The 22,305-nt window shown below is 42.6% G+C and overlaps 2 protein-coding genes and 1 pseudogene across 2 annotated transcripts; 2 read left to right on the top strand and 1 right to left on the bottom strand.

Moving 5' to 3' along the window:
- The first annotated feature begins 823 nt into the window (after window positions 1-823).
- On the top strand, window positions 824-2,511 carry LOC104442261 (4-hydroxyphenylpyruvate dioxygenase). Its single transcript, XM_010055618.2, has 2 exons — window positions 824-1,980; window positions 2,325-2,511. The coding sequence occupies exons 1-2, from the start codon at window positions 824-826 to the stop codon at window positions 2,509-2,511; spliced, it is 1,344 nt and encodes a 447-aa protein (XP_010053920.2).
- Window positions 2,512-13,543: 11,032 nt separating this feature from the next.
- LOC120290330 (4-hydroxyphenylpyruvate dioxygenase-like) lies at window positions 13,544-15,238 on the top strand. The gene is made up of 2 exons (XM_039306312.1): window positions 13,544-14,700; window positions 15,052-15,238. Exons 1-2 carry the CDS (start codon window positions 13,544-13,546, stop codon window positions 15,236-15,238), a joined length of 1,344 nt encoding a protein of 447 aa, XP_039162246.1.
- A 603-nt stretch (window positions 15,239-15,841) lies between these two features.
- Window positions 15,842-19,326, bottom strand: LOC120286715 (annotated as a pseudogene).
- Between the last annotated feature and the right edge of the window lie 2,979 nt (window positions 19,327-22,305).

The raw sequence follows: 22,305 nt of genomic DNA, 5'->3' as shown, positions 1-22,305 counted from the left end.
GAAAAAAAATTGTAACAGAAATTTTGTACATTACCAAATGTGTTTATGTTCTTTTTCTATTTCAGAAAAGAAATTTTTTGCAGTTATCAAAACGTGTTTTATTCTTTTTCTATTCCGGAAACATAAATTTTATGCGATTACCAAACGCGTTTTTTGTTCAGAAATTATTCCCTTGGAACAGTAAACACTTTTTTCTATTTCTGTTTCCTGGAACAATTTTTAAACAGAAACATTACCAAATGCACCATAAGCTGCATCATCCTTCCAGAAACACATTAGAGCGCTCGAAAACGTTCCTAAGGGGGAAGATCCTCTCTTAAGATGAGTGCATGGGAAACCACAGTTGCGAAGTCGATGAGGAGAAACATGTGATACAGTAGTAAGGTTGTATCATATCTGGAGGGTGTGAATAACACATTTTATTGTTCATCTTTTGTTTTGGCTTTTGCATGTGTTTAAGTAGCTGTGGAATAGCACCGTGAAGTGCGCAGAGAATCATATTAAAATCTTGGGAGTCTGTAACGTTAATTCGTTTAACACCGTCACCCAATAGTGTATACCTATCGTCGCCTATAGAAGCTGGGCCATCTGTATGTCTTCCCACCAGTCACATGGAAAATGAGTTTCAGTTTCACTTCGACTGCTTTGAGCTGAGAAATCCGCCGCCAACACCTGCTCTCCATCCTGTATTCCCTCCCTCACCTACCCCTCTTTCCGTGAACTTTTTCTTCCCCTGTATATTAAGAGTCCCACCCCGCATCCTCCTCACAGCCACCGGCACCATTCACAAACCAAAGCCACCGTCCCCTCGCTTCCGGAAACCATGGGCAAGCAAAACGACGGCATTACTCCCGTCTCTGACGAATTCAAGCTCGTCGGCTTCTCCAACTTCGTCCGGTCCAACCCTCGGTCCGACCGCTTCCCTGTCCGCTGCTTCCATCACGTCGAGTTCTGGTGCACCGACGCCACCAACGCCTCCCACCGCTTCTCCTGGGGCCTTGGCATGCCCATTGTCGCCAAGTCTGACCTCTCCACCGGCAATGCCACCCATGCCTCCTATCTTTGCCGCTCCGGTGACCTCTGCTTCCTCTTCACCGCCCCCTACTCCCCCTCCATCGCCACCTCCGAAGGCCTTAACCCCTCCTCCACCGCTTCCCTTCCCTCCTTCTCCTACTCTGCCTGTGTTGCCTTTGCTGTCAAGCACGGCCTCGCCGTCCGGGCCATTGCCATCGAGGTCGAGGATGCTGATGCTGCCTTCCATATTAGCGTCGCCCAAGGTGCCAGGCCAGTCTCCTCACCAGTCGTCCTCGATGGCACCGCCACCATTGCCGAGGTCCACCTCTATGGCGACGTCGTCCTCCGCTACGTCAGCTACAAAACCCCGACCTCCGATCACGACAACTCCTCCCCAGACTCGTGGTTTCTGCCTCGGTTCAAGCCGACAGACGAGGTCTCCTCCTTCCCTCTAGACTTCGGAATCCGGAGGCTCGACCATGCCCCTGGGAACGTCCCCGAGCTCGGCCCGGCAGTCTCATATGTGAAGCGATTCACTGGCTTCCATGAGTTAGCTGAGTTCACCAAGGATGAAGTCGGGACTGATGAGAGCGGGCTCAACTCGGTCATGCTGGCAAACAACAACGAGATGGTCATCCTGCCGATGAGTGAGCCAGTGTTTGGGACGAAGAGGAGGAGCCAAATCCAGACATTCCTGGACCACAACGAGGGCCCAGGGGTGCAACATCTGGCACTGATGAGCGAGGACATCTTCAGGACGCTAAGGGAGATGAGGAAGCGGAGCACCGTCGGCGGGTTCGAGTTCATGCCGCCACCACCGCCCACATATTACCGGAACCTGAAAGGCCGAGTAGGGGACGTGTTGACGGACGAGCAGATCGAGGAGTGCGAGGAGCTGGGGATTATGGTGGACAGGGACGACGAGGGGACACTGCTCCAGATCTTCACTAAGCCTGTGGGCGATAGGTATGGGATCCATTTCATGCCAGGCTCTCTTTTAGCTACGATCGTTTACCGAAAACTTTTGATGACACTTTAGATAGGAATAACCATGACATGCATGAACTTGATGGAATAGTCCCTCGGTTATATTAGTTAGCCAAGTTTTCCAAGTCCCTTTTTTATTGTATTTCGTTGAATTTGTCACCCTAACTTGATATTAGGAGCAAAAAAATTGCCATAGGTTACTGTTTCATGTGAAGATCAACTTGAGTGATGGCATACGTTATCGATCTTTTCCAAGGCCAAAGTGTCTGTTGGCCCTCCTTTGATGTTGTTTATCTGGTTTCTCTTGCTGCCCTGCCGCGCAGGCCAACCCTATTCTTAGAGATCATACAGAGACTGGGGTGCATGCTCAAGGACGATCACAGAAAACTGTATCAGAAGGGGGGCTGCGGAGGGTTCGGTAAGGGCAACCTCTCGGAGCTCTTCAAGTCGGTTGAGGAGTACGAGAAGACACTCGAAGGCCGACGAGTTGCCGGCCTGGCCTCCGCCTGAATGGCTGCATGTGGCCATATCTTTCCTTAAGTGTGGGCATTGTTTGTCGCTGTATGTTTGAGCGCTGGTGCATGTTAAAATAAAGGCTCTTAGCTGATGGAGTCGGATGCGTTTGCCCATCGTCGATTTGTATTCACGGAAACTTTTGTCTGTTGCCGTGTTTTCGTCCTGGTGTGAGTCCGTGTTTCACGATGAAATAAGGAAGGACGATACGGCTTTGATAAATTAGGCGGCGGTTGATTGAGCGATCTCATATTTTGTCCTTGTAGTGCCATATTTTTAGTAAGTGGGGCCATATCTTATATGCTAAGCATACCATGATTGATATATAAGGTCAATATGTTGGGTGATGTGATATTTATTAAAATGCACACTTTATGATTTATTGCATCACTTAATATATCAATTTTCTAGATCGTATAGCCAACCTAACGAATGTCTGTTTCATATACCTATGGGGATATATGTGCTCGACATGAATTGAAGTAATCATGGGACAACAAAATTCACTAATCAACATGTAGTTTAGTATAAGAGGCCTACGAATTTGCAAAGTACGTGTAAAACTCTTTTAAGAGTAATCATGACTTGTTTTTAACCTAGTCTCGTGCAACCTTGTCGTAAAAAAAGTGACTCTTGTACCTTCTATTCTTGAATACAATATCAGAATTGTGTTTTTGCTTCAGGTTCTATTTTAAGTTGAGTCTCGGGTTAAGTCATGATAGACATACATCTTACCCGTTTGGGTTGGGTCGGGTATTAGTAGGAACCCCGACATAAGAAAGAGCTCGAGCAATTTAGGAGCTTACCAGGACTTGTATCACCTCTCAGATATATGATCTAAGACTACCGGTTTGGCTATTTGCAGAATTTGCGCAGCTAATTAATTCATACCGCCCCGATGAGGGCAAAAATGAGGACCGTGAACTGCAAGTCGCATACCCTTTGATTCATGGAACTCTTTTTTTCTCCTCTTATTATATTTCTAACAACCCTAACTCATGCGGTGTTTCACGTGACATCAACCCTAACAAATTCGATTCCTCGAACTCCAAAGGACAGTTATGGAGCAACGCCTCTGCATACTGCTTGAAATGTCTGCCTATCATTCCTGGCGGCCATCTGGCCTTCCTCGGTTGCACTGAACAAAAGCTTTTCACGACCACTGGCTGGATCGTTCTCGAGTTCTTCGTCCGTGAGTGCCTCGAACATGGGGTGGTTTTCCAAACGGCCTTTCATCCATTCTCTCAAGTTCTTCAACATCTGTGATAGCGTTGAAGAAAACTAAATACAGAAGCAAATGAAGCTGAACGAGAAGAGAGCGTTCTGTGGAGCTCATCTTCGTCTTTCTTTTTCACTGATCTTTTTCCATCTGAGAGCACGATCTCATCTGTTTTGTTTTTACAAGCTTTTATATAACAATAGAGGAAAAACTTCTAGATCTAAACCAACCACTCCTTGAATGACAGCTCAGCACACACACATAACAGAAAGAAAAAGAGCTCAAGCATATGTGTACAGGAAATAACTCTGCTGAGGCAAACGACGTAGCTTTACACTGCTCCTTCTTTGCGCCAATCCTCTGTTTCCTCTGTTCTAGTTGACTTTCGTTGCTGAGTTTCTTCTTCTTGCTGCTTCCTTTTAAGCATTTGCAGCGTTGCATTCTCAACATCCCCCCGCAAACTGGGTGTGGATTTTAATCCTAGACCCAGTTTGGTGCGTATGATGCAGTGGTCCCGTATGGATAGTGCTTTAGTACAAATATCAGCAATTTGGTAGTTGTTGGGAACATATCGTACACTCAGAGAACCAAGAGCTACTTTCTCACGAACAAAATGGAAATCAATTTCGATATGTTTTGTCCTGGCATGTAGTACAGGGTTAGACGTAAGAGAGATTGCTGATTGGTTATCACAGAAGATTACCGTAGGTGAAGCTAACGAGATGCCAATGTCCCGAAGAACAAAACTTATCCATGTGAGCTCAGCAGTAGTAGAAGCCAGCGCTCTATACTCTGCTTCTGTGGATGATCGAGATACGGTGGTTTGTTTCTTTGCTGACCAGGAGATGATGTTGGACCCAAGATAAGTACAGAATCCAGTTGTAGAACGCCTTGTTTCAACACAACCAGCCCAATCAGCATCTGAAAACCCATAAAGCTTCAAGGAACTGTTGGAGTGAAGGAAAAGTCCCAAGTTTATAGTTCCTTTAACATAGCGAAGAACTCGTTTTAATCTGTTAAAGTCACCAACTGTAGGGTTCTGCATTTTCTGACAAAGCATATTGGTAGCATAGGCAATATCTGGTCTTGTTATTGTCAAATACTGGAGACCCCCAACTAAGCTGCGGTACTCAAGTGGTCGATCAAGATAGACTTCATCATCAGAGGAATATGATAGTTTCGAGAGGCAAAGTGGTGTTGATATGGGTTTACATTCCTTCATGTTTGCTCTCTCAAGAAGATCAACAGCATACTTTGTTTGACAAAGAAAGAGTTCTTCGGGTGTGTGTTTTTGCCTCAATGCCCAAAAAATAATGAATACATCCTAAGTCCTTCATGTGAAACGTTGAACTTAGAGATGTAATCGGTTGTGTAAGTAAAAGATCGAATTACTGTCAACGGGATATCATCTACATAAAGGAGGAGTAAAATTGTGTCTTGCCCCTTATGAAACACAAAGAGTGAAGGATCTGTAGTGCTACAAAAGAAACCCGATTCAAGTAGGAAATTACTAAACTTCTCAAACCATGCGCGTGGCGCTTGTCGTAGACCGTAAAGAGACTTTTGGAGTAGGCAGACATGATTAGAAAGAGTAGGATGGGCAAACCCAGGGGGTTGCTCCATATAGACAGTCTCTTTCAATGTGCCGTGTAAGAAGGCATTTTTGACGTCGAGTTGATGTATCGACCACCTCTTTACCATGGCAACTGAGAGAACGATCCGAATTGTTGCTTGTTTGATGATTGGACTAAATGTCTCAAGGAAATCAATTCCTTCCTCCCGGTGGAATCCCTTTGCTACCAATCTTGCTTTCAACTTGTCAAGGCGCCATCCGGTGCCGTTTAGTTTTAAAACCCACTTGCACCCTATCACATGCATATGATCAGTTCTTGGAACCAATGTCCAGGTTTGGTTTTCATGAAGTGCATTCATTTCTTCGGTCATTGCTCTATGCCACCCCTCATGAGCTAATGCAGATTTGATTGTCTTTGGTTCTGCAGGTACATGATATTCAGCTAGACAAGCATACTTAGGATTTGGTTTCACAAGACCTGACTTGGACCGGGTTTGCATGGAGTGTATTGATGTTCCAGTTGAAATAGTGGGCTGTAAAGCTTGTCTGTCTTGATTCTGGTAGTTGTCAACTGGTATTGCAGTTGGTTGACTAGTTGCACCATCTCCACTTATCTCTAAGATAGTTGATGCATCTGTTATAGGTGGTGAAGATGGTGAAGGTGGTGAAGGTGGATCTGATGATGTTTGGGACTTCTCAATGGTGGTGTTTGGGGCATGCATCTGTTTGTGTTCAAGCAACTCATGTTCTTGTAAAAATCCTGCATTAGTCTCGCGGAATCTTCCTCACTCGTTCGCTGTGGTTGAATCTAGAAATTCAACTTCTTCGACCCATTTCTTGTACAAAAAGTATAATGTGGAAACACCGCATTTAGCTTCTTAGCAAAAGGGAAAAAGCTCTCATCGAATGTGACATTTCGGCTAATATAAACTCTGCCATCCGAAGGTACAAGACACCTATACCCTTTATGTTTATCACTGTAGCCGAGAAACACACAAGTGAGTGAGCGAGGATCAAACTTGTGTTGTGTATATGATCTAAGACAAGGATAGCAAGCACTCCCAAAGACACGTAAATGTTCATAGTTTGGTTTATGCTTGAAAAGCTTACTATATGGAGACTCCATCTGTAAATTTGGAGCAGGAAGCAGGTTTATAATATAAGTTGCAGTCAAGAAGGCATCCACCCAGTAAATCAATGGGACTCTTGCATGAAACAACATTGATAATCCAAGTTCCACCACATGCCTATGCTTCCGTTCTGAAATCCCATTTTGTTCTGGAGTATGTGGACATGACATGTAGTTTTTGATTCCACAAGCTTTTAGATGATTCTGAAACTTATTGCTGGAAAATTCGCCCCCACCATCACATTGAAACACTTTAATTTTTCGATCAAACTGATTTTCCACATATACTGAACAGGGATGAAGATATCATAGAAATCTGACTTCAATCTCATTGGATAAACCCAACTATAACGAGAAAAGTTATCTATAAAGAGAACATAGTATCTGAACCCTTGAACTGAACTCACTGGAGATGGTCCCCAAACATCACAATGTATCCTTTCCAAAGGAAAATTTGTTTCAGATTCAGATAATGGAAAAGCTAGCTTAGTACTTTTTACTATTTGACAGCTCCTACACATAGCTTGAGTCGTCTTATTGCAGTAGATTAGCTTCTGATTCTGAAGAAACTTTAAGGTCTGAAAATTAGTGTGAGCTAGCCGCTGGTGCCACACTTCTTCTGCAACTGCTTTATGTCTTTGAGTGAAAAGGGCCTTGGTGGTTTGCTGGTCCACTTTGTAGAGACCCCCAACTTTCCTTCCAAGCAGCATTGTTGTATTGGTTTGATGGTCCTTAACATAAACACCATATTTGTCAAAAACAAAGGAGCAAGGATAGTCATCGGTTAGCTTAGAAACCGAAAGCAGATTTTTCCTTATTTCTGGAACCACTAACACATCATTAAGGGGTAACACATCACATTCAGTGTGTAAAAACGCATTTCAGTGAAGGTAATAGGAAGACAGACCCATCGCCTATCATTCGTATCCGAGCCAATATACTTTGATGAGTTGGAAACAATACCCGGATTAGGTTATATGAGCCGAAGCACCGTGTCCGGATACCATGCACTCCCTTTCGGATCTTCGAGATGTACTTCTTTGCAAGAGCTGTTGGAATGTCTTGGTCTTGGAAGGAATTATCAAAGCGATACCAACACCGAAGTGCATCGTGTCCCGGTCGTTTGCGATTTGACATGTCACTCTTGCTCCTCCTGTTGCTTTCTCCTCTTGACTATTTTTAAGTGGAGAGTTAAGGGGAGGATATGACTTAACTTCTTGATATCTTTGTGGAGCACCTGCATAAGGCCGAAATCCTTGGCCAGACTTACTCATTTGTGGTTTATAAGTCTGAACCTCTTGTTCGTGGTTTGAGTCATAGGCTCTATAACTTTGATTTCTTCCATAACCACGACCTCGAATATTAAAACTTCGATCACCCCTGCCATAACCAAATCCACTTCTATTTCCATAAAACCTGTTGTTTCCTCTCTGTCCTACGAAGGCAAGACTTGATTGAACTGTCTCACTATCCATATTCTGATTCCCTTCAACATTCCTCTGCCCATAATAGGCAAAGTTTGGATTATATTGGTTTGAGGAGTAATTTTGCAACCTTGTTTCAAATCTCTCCAGATTGCGAAATAACTTCATCATAATCCGGTTGAGGTTTCAAACAATACATTGTTGTTCGAAAATTCTCATACTCCGATCCTAACCCTTCCAAGACTCTGAACACTTTTGTTATGTCATCCAAAGGCTTACCTATTGCGTTCAACTGGTCGCAAATCAGTTTATATTCTCTCAAGTATTCAGATAATGGCCTACTTCGTTTTTGACATGCTTGAAGTTTCCCTCTTAGCTTGAATTCTCTAGCTACAGACTTCTGTGTAAATTGGTTCAACAAAGTTTGCCATACCTCACAAGATGTTTCCAATCCAATAATCAGCCCCAGGATATTCTCAGATACTGCTCCACTGATCCACGAGGAAATTAGCTGATCGGTTATGATCCAATCTGCATAATCAGGGTTTGGTTCTTCAACCATCTTACCGTCGACATCTACTCGTATCTTCTGTGATGGTGGAGAAATCTCACCATTGACAAACCCAAACAGCTCCCGACTCGAAGAAATCGAGAAACCGAGCTTGCCAAAGAAGAAAATTATCTTCAGTGAGCTTAATCGTGACAAAATTGCTCAAGTTTACGTGAATAGGAAAAGGAAATTTGAGAGTTCTTGCAGCCATGAATCAATGCGTATTTCAGAGAAGCACGGCTGAGATCTGAAACCCCGGGACGAAGAAGTTCGTGCGGCTCTACACTTTCAGCACGCTGGAGGAAGCGGCGCGTGCTTTCGAGCGACTGTAACCGAAGAGAATCGCTTCCTTTGTCCCCTCAAATTCTCGCCGGACCACCTCTTCTACCGTAAACGATGTCCTTTGGAAAGCTCGCCTGCAACTATACCATCTTGATCCTCCATGACGACAACATCTCGTCACCACGGAGACGATCGTTACTCGATGAAGGCCGCGAGCGTCACCGTCGAACTCACGGCTGCTTGTCGCGATCATCGTGCTCTCAGAGAAGTGGCTCGATACCATGAAGAAAACTAAATACGAAGCAAATGAAGCTGAACGAGAAGAGAGCGTTCGTGGAGCTCATCTTCGTCTTTCTTTTCACTTGATCTTTTTCCATCCGAGAGCACGATCTCATCTGTTTTGTTTTTACAAGCTTTTATATAACAATAGAGGAAAACTTCTAGATCTAAACCAACCACTCCTTGAATGACAGCTCAGCACACACACATAACGTAAAGAAAAAAGAGCTCAAGCATATGTGTACAGGAAATAACTTCTGCGAGGCAAACGACGTAGCTTTACACTTGCTCCTTCTTTGCGCCAATCCTCTGTTTCCTCTGTTCTAGTTGACTTTCGTTGCTGAGTTTCTTCTTCTTGCTGCTTCCTTTTAAGCATTTGCAGCGTTGCATTCTCAACAAGCGTAAGTTGTGCCACCGACAGCCAGAGTATATGCATGCTCGTCTAACAAGTGAGGGCCGATCCCCCAGCGTCGGTGATTTTTTCTCTTTGACCGGGATTGGTCGCCCTCAATCACATGTTCGGTCACCCTGTCCCTAATTTCCATCCCGATCATGAGTTTGTGGGTGTTTCGTGGGCAATCTTCAAAAAGTTACGGATAAAAAGCCTTTCAAAGTGTGGATCCAGTTGGAAACACGAAAGAGTGTGAAGGGTCATTTATTGATTCTTGGATGGAAAACACGAATTGACGAGAAAGTAAAAATATGGAGATAGGATCACGAAAGAGTGTGAAGGGTCATTTATTGATTCTTGGATGGAAAACACGAATTGACGAGAAAGTAAAAATATGGAGATAGGATCAGGTCAGTCCTTCATGCTATCCAAGCCTATTGGGCGAGTGTTTTTATTTTACTTATAGCTGTGTTGGACCAGATTGAGAAAGTCCTCAGACAATTTCTATGGAAATGCCCATAATTGGGTAGAGGGGGTCCTAGGGTTGCCTGGGATGATGTGTGCCTTCCAAAAGAGAAGGGAGGCGGTATCCGAAGGCATCGGGATTGCAACAAGGCCGCCATGCTGAAACGTATCTAGCTTTTGTTTTCAAACAATGAAGCATTTTGATGCAAGTGGATTCATTCCACGTTTTTAAAAACAAGGAACTTTTGGGTTGCTAAAAAACCCACCTTTTGTTCTTGGGCTTGGAAGAAAATCCTATCTTTCAAGTGCGAGGTCCAAAATGCTTTCTTTTGGAGAATTGGGAATGGCCTCCTAGCCTCTGTTTGGTTTGACAACTAGCACCCTAAGGGTCCCCTAAACTTAATCTTTTCGGACTCGATTATCTATAGTTCTGAACTTTCTAGGCAGGCAACAGTGGCAGATTTTTCTTTGATGCTGGGCAGCTTCTTCGGTTGGTGCTTGAATCGTGGGAGCACCCCCTCCCAAGCCTATCTCAAAACTCAGATTGTTTTTGCTGGAGGGAGAGTTCATCAAGCCGGTTCACTGTTGCTACGGCTTGGGAGACCTTCAGGCGGATGAGGACTCAGGTCCATTGGCATGCATTCGCTTGGAACAATGCAATTACACCACGGTATCAAGTAAACCTTTGGGTTATGGCCAGGCGCAGGCTTCCCACCCAAGCGCTTTTATTGTCTTATGGCAAAATAGATAGTGGTTCTTGTGTTTTCTACAGTGATATACTTGATTCTATTGACCATCTATTTTTTGGGTGTCGTGTCATGACCAGGCTTGCTTTCTTTTGGGCGGCTAGATGTAATCTGCCTTGGCATAACAGGTCTTGGGAGGAGAATCTCCGTTGGGCCGCCGGCAAGGAATTTTATAAGTGCATAGCCCTTTTTTCCTTTGAAGCGTCGTGTCATATTATTTGGAAAAACAGGAATAGCATTATTTTAAGATAATAGCCACTTGTCATCCCGGCTATGAAGAACCATCTTTTTAAAGTGGTTAGAGATAAGGCTATCAGTTTTAGGAACATGGAAGATAACTTTAGGAATAGAAGGTTGCAGTGGAGTTGGGGCATTGACCCGATCATCTTCTCTGGGGACCCTTAGTCGCCTTCCTACTTTCAATTGGTGCGTGTTTTTTACTCGGGCCTTGGGTTCTACGACTTTCGCTAGTATGTGCAGATTGTTTCTCTTCCCTAGCCGATGGCATTTTGTATCTGGAGACCGGTTGTTCACGCTGTGCTTTTCTCTTGCTCCTTTGTGTTTGCTGTATTTTGGTTGCCGCGGCTAGTGGCTTTTACATCCCGGCATCTTTCCACTCATAATGATTTTGTCATCTTGAGTGTAAGTTTTAATGCCGTGATCTTTTGTACAGTTGGTCATTGCTCAATATAATTATTGCCTTTTACCCAAAAAAAAATAATAATATGGAGATTGGAGGCCAGCCATGTGTAAAGAAATGCAAAAATAAAGGAGAAGCAGAATTGAACAACCAGTGTTCATTGCTTAATTGGCCGTTTCTGCTATAAACGACGATTCATTTATGTCAACAATGATTACAAAGGAAGTCCCCACTACTTCGATCGTCATTACTTTTATGCTCTTTACGCCCAACAACAGTAGTTACTTCTGCAGCTTGTGGCTCCACTTTCTAGCGATTTATAACAGCCATGCCTCTCAGCCTCCACTGTTAATGGCTTCCGAGTTCTATGGCTCCATGATTTGATGATTACGTTCGCATTATAGCTGTGCTGATCTGCACGGCTGCACTCAAGATTGTCTGCTCCCCGACTTATATAACTGCCTTTCTTACAATTCATTGCAAGTCACTTCAGCTTTGACTCTCTTATCGACCTGACCGAACCTCATTAACAGATACGTCTCAGAACTTTAGTAATTTTCCTTTGCGTTGCCATCGCACGTGCTAGATATCTTGTCGATCATCCATACCCGTCAGACTAGGAACTCTCAACACGCGGCAAATTCTATCTCCATACCCGTCAGACTAGGAACTCTCAACACTCGGCAAATTCTATCTCCGCTGTGTCTTACTTGGTCTTGTTGCGACCTTCCAACAATGAATCACCATAGAAAGCTAATGGATTACTAGGCGGGCATAAATGGGGATAAATGGTTACTCGTTAAAGAGATGGTACATTGTCTAGTGCGGACTCCTAGCTTATATTAATCGCAACTTTGGAATTTGAATTATGTATCTTTAAACATGCAATTTGAATTATTTTGGAGTCGCCACTAATCTATTATGACAATTAAAAATCCAACTAACATTTCATTCTTACTAATCAAAGATTTTGTGTATGGAGAATTGTTTACGCTACATTATTTTTACGCATTTCAGTACTTTTTCTCTTTATTTCAAGGGTTAATACCCTAAAAAACCCTAAACTGGTACACTTGTGACAAATTTACTCCAAACTATTTTTTTGATCACTAAAAATCCCAAACTGGTATACCTTTGACAAATTTACCCTAAATTGATATACTTATGACAAATTTACCTTATGTCAGTTTTCGTTAAATTTTAATTAAGTTAAATGACACGTGATAATTAACTAGTATACTAAATTTGAGATTTTACACTTCGTCTGTCACAGTTTACAATTTTTGTGATTCTTTTGTAGTATTTATCCAATTTAGCGGAGGGTATAATTGTCACAAATTTACCAGTTTGAGGTTTTTTATGATCGAATAAATTAGTTTGGGGTAAGTTTGTTATAAATGTACAAATTTAGGGTTTTTTATGGTCAGTCGAGGTAAATTTGTCACATATGTACTGGTTTAGGATTTTTTATAGTCAAAAAAATAGTTTTGGGTAAATTTGTCACAAATGTACTAGTGTTAGGGTTTTTCAGGGTATTAACCCTTATTTCAAAGATGTTTTGCAAATAGTCTTTGTCAATCTTAAGGAAAACGTCCAAAATAAGAACCTGAAGTGTCCACATTTTCTTAAATAAGAATTTGAAGTGACCATGATAGTTTCAAATTAGGGTTTAATGTCGTCAACCGGCTAAAATTTCTTGCTGATCAACGACATTTTCATCCAAAGACAATTGTAACCTAAATTTTAGTTAAATTATATTAAAAGTTCAAGAAAACTAAAAGTTTTAAGAAAAGAAAAAGAAATACAGGCAGGAGGGCTGGCTGGCCGCCGCCCCACCGTTGGTGGGGAGTAAGCTATGTTCTGTGGGGTCGCCGGCCTCGCCAAAACAGGAGGGAGGCTATGGCTAAGTCAACATATTAGCTCTCTCGTCATAAAAAAGAAGAAGAAGATATTGTCCTCTCATTATTTCCATATAATTAAAATATCCAAGGATAATAACGTTATTCCCTCCAATTTTGATGAAACATTGTAATCTTTCCTAGTTTGGCACTGACCATGAGCTCTCCAGGTGATTTTAGGGCATGTAGGGTATTTAATGGGCTTGGCCAAACTTTGCGCTTTTGCAGGCTTAGTCTAGATATTTTAATTAAGTTCAGAACCTCTCTGCTTAAACCCATTTAGCTCTAGTCCAACCTCGATGTTTTTCACGAGGGTCTTCCCGACACTCGCTCTCCCCTCCCCTGCCCCTTCATATATTCACAGTCCCACCCCGCTCCTGGTCACGGATGCCATTTACAAACCAAATCCACCGACCCTCGCTTCCGCAAAACCATGGGCAAGCAAAACGACGGCGTTACTAACGGCTCCGACGACTTCAAGCTCGTCGGCTTCTCCAACTTTGTCGGGTCCAACCCCCGGTCCGACCGCTTCCCTGCCCGCCACTTCCACCACGTCGAGTTCTGGTGCACCGACGCCACCAGCGCCTCTCGCCGCTTCTCTTGGGGCCTTGGCATGCCTGTTGTCGCAAAGTCCGACCTCTCCACTGGCAACGCCACTCATGCCTCCTATCTCTGCCGCTCTGGCGACCTCTGCCTCCTCTTCACTGCTCCCTATTCCCCATCCATTGCCACCTCTGACGGCCTCGAACCCTCCTCCATGGCATCCCTCCCCTCATTTTCCTATTCCGCCTGTGTCGCCTTTGCTACCAAGCACGGGCTAGGCGTCCGTGCCATCGCCGTCGAGGTTGAGGATGCCGCCGGTGCCTTCCACATTAGCATCACCCATGGTGCAAGGCCAGTCTCCCCGCCGGTCGTCCTCGATGGCGCCGCCACCATCGCTGAGGTCCACCTTTATGGTGACGTCGTTCTCCGCTATGTCAGCTACAAAACCCCGGCCTCCAATCGCAACAACTCCTCTCCAGACTCCTGGTTCCTGCCTCGGTTCAAGCCGTTGGACGAGGTCTCCTCCTTCCCGCTAGACTTTGGAATCCGGAGGCTCGACCATGTCGTCGGGAGCGTCCATAAGCTCAGCCCGGTGGTCTCATACTTGAAGAGGTTCACCGGCTTCCATGAGTTCGCTGAGTTCACCAAGGACGACATCGGGACTGATGAGAGTGGGCTCAACTCGGTCACGCTGGCGAACAACGATGAGACGGTCCTCCTGCCGACGACCGAGCCAGTGTTCGGGACGAAGAGGAGGAGCCCAATCCAGACATACCTGGAGCACAACGAGGGCCCGGGGGTGCAGCATCTGGCGCTGATGAGCGAGGACATCTTCTGGACGCTGAAGGAGATGAGGAAGCAGAGCGCCGTTGGTGGGTTCGAGTTCATGCCACCACCGCCGCCCACGTATTACCGGAACCTGAAGGGCCGAGTAGGGGACGTGTTGACGGACGAGCAGATCAAGGAGTGCAAGGAGCTGGGGATTATGGTGGACAGGGACGACGAGGGGACACTGCTCCAGATATTCACTAAGCCTGTGGGTGATAGGTACGTGATCTATTTCATGCAGGCTCTCTCTTTTGGCTACGATCGTCTATCGAAATTTTTTTATGACACTTTAGATAGGAATAACCGTGAAATGCATGCACTTCATAGAATTGTCCCTCAGTTATATTAGTTACCCAAGTTACTCAAAGTCCTAACTTTTTTCTTGGATTTTCGGTCGAATTTGCTACTCTAACTTGACATCGGGAGCCCAGAATCGCCATTTATTTACCGTTTTAAGTGAGGATGAACTTGAGTAATGGTACATGACATGGATCTTTTCTAAGGCTAAAGTATCTGTTGGTCCTCCCTTGATGTGGTTCATCGGTTTTCTCTTGCTGCCGTAATGTGCAGGCCAACCATATTCATAGAGATCATACAGAGAGTGGGGTGCATGCTCACAGACGATCACGGAAAATTGTATCAGAAGGGCGCGTGCGGAGGGTTTGGGAAGGGCAACTTCTCGGAGCTCTTCAAGTCCCTTGAGGAGTATGAGAAGACGCTCGACGCCCAACGAGTTGCTGCACTGGCCTCTGCCTGAATGGACGCCTTTGGCCATTCGTTTCCTTAAGTGTGGGTTTCTAATGGAAGCATAGTATGTCACCGTGCGTCTGAGTGCTAAGTATGATGGAATAAAAGTTGGGATGCGTTTGTGCTTCTCTAATAATGGAAAATTCTCCGGTTCAAGGCATGAACCCATTAAAGAAGGATGAACTTTGTGAATAGATTGATAATGATGGTTCCTTCTTTACTGCCTCCATCTTGGACATTATGATTGGCCTTCAAACATCACAATCGCCCCTCAAAACCTTCCATGACATGAAAAATCGCTCAAGTAATTTGGGAGATTACCGCGACTATAATCTGCTTTCAGATGTATGATATAAGACTAACCATCTGGCTTTCGCATAATTTGCTCAGGGAGGGCAAAAATAAGGACCATGAACTGAATCTTGAATACCCTAACTCATGAACCCCTTCCAAAATTTCTGATACTCCTAACTCACGAGGTGTTTCATGTGACAGCAACCCTAACAAATTCGATACTGTGAGCTCCAAAGGACAGTTATGAAAAGCTACATAAGTAACTTACCGCTTGAAATTTCCGCTAGTACACAGGCATAGAGCCATTAGTCGATTTCTGTCATAGAGATGGGCCAATGCGTCTGTATGCTGCTTAAAATGCCTGCCCACCGTTCCTGGCAACCTTCCGGCCTTCCTTGGTCGCTCTAGTCAATAGCTTCACCACAGGATCATTCTCGAATTCTTCCTCCGCGAGTGCCTTCAACTGGGGGTGGTTTCCTAAACAGCCCTTCATCCAACTCTTCAAGTTCTTCAACATCATCTATGATAGCGAATATTATGCCAGCAGCAGTCGGAGTGGACCCCATCTAACAAGGGAGGGCTAATCAGTGATTGCCCTGCGATGGTAATTTTTCTCTGTGAAATAAGGATCCGGAAATAGGATGAACATCTTTTTCGATTGTCCTTACTCAAAATAGTTAGGCACGTACTTCATAGAGTTTCCATACAACCGAGATATTATGGTATTGACTGCGATTGGCCATCCTCGATGCAGAAATGCGCTCCTTCTCATGTTTTGTCACCTTGTCCCTAATTCCTATTCCGATCGTGTTGGTTTGTGATGATCTTCCCAACTGCACCCGAGATGGCCTGTTCCACAACTTTAGATAATTGCCCTTTTATTTGCTTAGTAATTTTCCTTTACATTCATTACTGACACATACCTAATATCTTGTCCACTATTTTTTTTAAAAATCTTAAACCTATTGTAATTATGTCAATTTGGTCATACAACTTATTTATTTATTTATTTATTTGTTTGCATATAGAGTTATAAACATTTTGTATTAATGTCAATTCAATCCATCAAGTCAATTTCGGCTAGTTAGCAATGGTGTCGACATTGGCTATCCTACGGGACGCGAATGGCATTAACGTGAACAATATTTAATAATATTTTCTTCAAATTTTTTTCTTTTTTAAATATTTTTAGTGAGGTTGAGTCTCACCTAACCATGGCCAAGCATGCCCAAAGCCAGCGAGGGACATTGCTGGCCTTGCCTCTAGCCTACAAAGGAAGAAGGAAGTGAAGGGGAAAAGAACAAGAGAGAGAAATAAAAGTAAAAGAAAAAAATTAACAAATATTAAAATATTATTAAAAATTATTCACATTAATGCCGATGGTACCACATATGACGGCCAACATCTATGTCAATACTGGCTGGTAAAAAATTATTCATGTTAGCTGGATGAACTGAATTGGTACAAATTTAAAAGGTTTAGGACTCGATTAAAAAAATTATTACTAAATTAGTACAATTATAAAATGTTTATGACTTTTTTGATAATTTTTTCCCATTAATGTGTTGCATCATTTTTTCACTACTCTATATTCAAAATTGAAACAATCAAAGGCAATGTATGACATATTAATCTCAAAGAGAGGTATAGAACCTTGCTTTCATGAGGACTTCGCTAGAGTAATATCATTAGGCTTAGGGCGTGTTTGATAAAGATTTTCTTTCCGAAAATAATTTTTAATTGGAAATGGTTCGTGCATCTTAATATCAAAGAATTATAAATTATTGCTCTATTTTCATCTGCAATCGGCCCCATCAATTGAGGGCATGTACAATGTAAAAGGATGAAACTAAAGTGCTCCATAGGTTTTCCGTCTGGCGGCATATCTAGAATTTCAATTCCGCTACACGGTTAAGCGGGGAGCCACCTTAAAAGTCCAATTAGGGAGGAAGTGTATGCCATGGCTTATTTGTCAAATAGCAAACTCCCATGTGCGAGCATGGTATGAGAGTGGGTAGGGACACTATTGCCGACATAATAACCTCTATACAAAATGCTAATTGCTACAGCATCCGCTGCTCTACCTAATTGTCCACCCTTATTCTCGGAATCAATTTCAAAGCAAAACCACGCCCGCAGCGGCACAACTGCCTTGGGCTCTCTCCCCCTCACAAAGGGGAGGAGTTCGAATCCCATAGGCATCGTAGGGATTCTTACCTAGAGTACTGTGGTGATGGGTCTTGCAGTCGCTCCCCCTAGGGTTTGCTCGTCGACTGTCGGCTTACGGGGTTCCCTGAATTACCAAAAAAAAAAAAAAAAAACAATTTCTAAGCAAAAAACACACTTGATAATTGTCCAAAATTTTTATTATAGGGATAGAAATGCATTTGATAGAATTCTTAATTTTTTTTTCTTTTAATTTTTATTATATTTTTCTTATTTTTTCCTTTTTTCCTTTTTTCCTTTTATCTTTCTCTTCTTCTCCTTCTCCCTCCTTCTTTGTAGCCAGTCGTTGGCCACAATGGGAAAGGTTTGGCGAGCTCGCTGGAGGCTCACTTGGCCAAGGCGAGCCTCAGCCTCGCCAAGTTTGAGGGGGGTCAAGCCTCTCCCTAGCCTAGCGAGGCCGAGCCTCATGCTGACTAGCAAGGCTAAGTTTCGTCATGGCTGTGCGAGGCTCGACCTCGCCTTGGCTGAGCGAGGTCAGCCTTGCCCAGATCTGGCGAGGCCAAGCTTGCCCAGCAAGCCTCGTTGAGCCACCGCAAGGCAACTCCAACCTAAAGGTGGCCCGACGAGACCAAGCCACGCCATGGCCCCTGGTAACGCTCTGGTGAGGTTGCGGGCTCTTATCTGGTCGGTTGTCGGCCATGGCCAAGGCCGTCGACCGACCAAGAGGAAGAAGAAGACATGGAAAGAGAAAGAATAAAAATAGCGAAAAGAGAAGATAAAAGAAAAAAAAATTAGAATTGATTCTAAGAATTGTTCCCGAAAACAAAAGGCAACATTTTTCTGTTTCTTGATTTTGTTCCAAATCTATTCCCGAGAATAAAAATTTATTAAATAGATTTATGTTCTTTTTTGGCTCCCAGGGATATTACCAAACATGCCCTTAACGTATGTCCTAGGCCTTGACATGCTTATACTTAAGATGGAAAGCCTTTGAGATGGAGAAGATGGTGGCTTAGCCTAAACCTCTTGCAATTTAGGGATTTGGTGACTTTTCATTGAGTAGAATTCATTGTGATGTACATCAAGGAACTAGATTTGATCAGAAGAGCTGAAAATTCGGAGAGTAAACATGACAATATGCTATTTGTCACACCTCGAACCTTGAGCGCACAAACATTCCTTGACGGTTGATTACGCGTCGTTGACCCATTATTTTTATCTTTCAATAAAAGGCATGCGGAAGCAGTTAAAATATACAACCAATCAATAAAAAACAATAGGGATAGTAAAACACAACAAATATTGCCGAAAACAACATATTTATTTATTTATCCACCATTACCCCTAGGAAGTTTAATAATTACAAGCTTTTCTACGGCCACTTCCTATCGATCCTCTCAAAAACCTTCAAGGATTAGAGTTAACATAAACTTCATTAATGACATGGCCAGCCAAAAAGGTGTCGCATCTCGCACCCACCACAACCTTCTCCATGCTACGGCCCTGAAAACAGTTAACAACAATGGAGTGAGATAAAATCTCAACGAGTTAACAGCTTAAACCTCAATTAGGAAGCCGATTCGCCTTGGGGACAACCTAAACACGCACCACATATAAACTTACCTCGCATTTGCACATCCTTGCATAATAGTGCATCTCACATGGCAACAATAGTGCAATGTGTATAAATAACAATCAGAACATATACTAAAATTTTATGCACATTGCCAACACATGTGTTTCAATTATTACGATCTCTCGGGTCACAGCCAACACAAGAGTCGGCGATCTTCTGGTACAACTGAGCATCATCCCGCCTCATCGGGCACGATATCGTTTAGAACCTCCACCTAAACAACATTCAATAAAGGAGCATCGATCCGACCTCAACCGTGACTCGGCATTCGAACCCCCGCCGGGCATCCGATAAAAATCGGGCATCACCCCCAAACTCCCGTTGGGTGACGGGTTCAATTAAATGACCACTCAAGTACACTATCAATCAAGCCAATTTTCATTACAGTTAATTAGCCAAGAACACAATATTTCATTTTCAAATAATAAACTTGGATAATTTTTCATATTTAAAAATCTAGTAAAATATTCATACGTGATTACATATTTGAAATCAACCCTTCAAACTTTACACATTTCTTGGTGACCATGAAGCAACGGCGGCACGGATGGCATGAATGGGCAGCAGCAAGGGGCGGTGATGGGGGTGCGGCCAAAGGTGGTGGTGGTGATGGTAGCGTGGTGGTAGAGATGAGGTGAAGATGCTGATGGATGGTGAACGTTGGATGATGAAGGTGCTGGCGTGATGATGGGGTGAGGGGAAATGGGCAGTGGTGTGGTGGTGGTGAAGTGGCGGCAATCAAAAGACGAAGAAGTTGGAGGAAGGGGGGAAGAAATGGAGAGGGAAGGAGAATGGAGGGGATGGGGAAGAAAACCGGGGGAAGTGGGCAGAGGGGGAAGAAAAACAAAAGGGATTTCTAAGATATTTTCCAAAACTCATCGTACCATTCACCCCGCTTGCCCCTAAAATCCTTTATGCCAAGCATTTTGTTCCCAAATATCTTTTAATTCTAATTTCTTAAAAACAATAATTTTTGGTTCAAAAATTCCAATTTTGCCTCTTAATCCGAATTTCCTTTTTTTTTGTCCGATAATTCCTTTTTCCGAAAATTTTGGACTTGTTGATAATTCGACGAACGATGAGACGATGTCCAATAATTAAATCTCGAAACTCTCGAAAGTTCGATACTTGGAATAGAATTAAATTTCGTGGTTAAAAATCGATTGAATGCAACTTTAATACAATCTAATCTATTGGGGGGAATGAGCGAGAGAGAGAGAAAGAAAAAAGGGATTTCTAAGTTATTTCCTAAAACTCATCATACCATTCACCCCACTTGCCCCTAAAACCCTCTATGCCAAGCATTTTTTCCCCAAATATCTTCTTAATTCTAATTTCTTAAAAACAATTTTGGTTCAAAAATTCCAATTTTGCCTCTAATCCGAATTTCCTTTTCTTTTTTTGTCTGATAATTCCTTTTTCCGAAAAATTTCGGACTCATCGATAATTCAACGAATGATGAGACGATGTCCAATAATTAAATATCGAAACCCTAAAAAGTTCGATACCTGAATCGAATTAAATTTTATGGTTAAAAATATATCAAACACGACTTTAGTATGGTCTAATCTATCGGGGGAATGGGCCAAGGAAAGAGGAAAAAAAATAAGAAGAAGAGGATTTCTAAGATATTTTTCAAAATCTCATCATACCATTCACCCCATTTGCCCCTAAAACCTTCTATGCCAAGCATTTTGTCCCCAAATATCTTCTTAATTCCAATTTCTTAAAACAATAATTTTTTGTCCAAAAATTCCAATTTCTTAAAACAATAATTTTTGGTCCAAAAATTCCAATTTCTTAAAACAATAATTTTTGGTCCAAAAATTCCAATTTTGCCTCTTAATCTGAATTTCCTTTTTTTTTTTGTCCAATAAATCATTTTTCCGAAAAATTTCGGACTAATCGATAATTCGACAAACGATGAGATGATGTCCAATAATTAAATCTCGAAACCCTCGAAAGTTTAATACCTGAAATCGAATTAAATTTCATGGTTAAAAATCAATTGAACGCGACTCTAGTACGATCTAATCTATCAACGGAATGAGCCAAAAGAGAGAAAAACAAAAACAAAAGGGATTTCTAAGATATTTCCTAAAACGCATCATACCATTCGCCCCACTTGCCCCTAAAACCCTCTATGCCAAGCATTTTGTCCCCAAATATCTTCTTAATTCTAATTTCTTAAAAACAATAATTTTTGGTCCAAAAATTCCAATTTTGCCTCTTAATCCGAATTTCTTTTTTTTTTGTCCGATAATTCCTTTTTCCAAAATATTTCAGACTTGTCGATAATTCAACGAACGATGAGACGACGTCCAATAATTAAAATCTTGAAACCCTTGGAAGTTCGATATCGAAAATCGAATCAAATTTCGTATTGATCGAACGCGACTTTAGTACGATCTAATCTATCAGGTAGCTTTTATGTGTTCTCATGTGTTTGACCCATGGTCGATAATTTTCGACCCACATTTGTGCATCTTCGAATCGTGGATGACCCTCGGTTGTCATGTAATTGCGAAGGTTCAATTACATACCCTGAATATAATATTAATAGAAAATCGGTTTATTGTCGTTCGACGCTAATATCGTAATCATGTGGAATCACCTGCAAATCAACTACGCACTTCTGTCGAATTGATTTATATCCATTCGCTAATTGATTTATACAGCGTAGTATTGACCATTGCCGATTCTTATGGTCGAGTGGTCTATTCCTAATCAAATTCTCTAGTCTTTCGCGTTTTAACCATATACAGCCCCACCTAATAGATTAATTAATTTGTGAGCGATCAGAGTAAAGTACCTATAAGTGCATCAATAAAATAATCATTTAATATATTTCAAAATAGGGGCCAAATTTTGAGATATTACACTATCACTCTGGATACTATTGCATTTGATGTTGCTAAGGAGCTATCGATCCAAAGTATTGGTTCTTTTCTTTTCCATCCCAACATTCGAGGGCAAAGTTA

This window comes from Eucalyptus grandis, chromosome 1 (genome assembly GCF_016545825.1).
Source record: "Eucalyptus grandis isolate ANBG69807.140 chromosome 1, ASM1654582v1, whole genome shotgun sequence".
NCBI classification, from domain to species: Eukaryota; Viridiplantae; Streptophyta; class Magnoliopsida; order Myrtales; family Myrtaceae; genus Eucalyptus; species Eucalyptus grandis.
The sequence above is the reverse complement of the archived record's forward strand: the minus strand, read 5'-3'. Positions and strand labels throughout refer to the sequence as shown.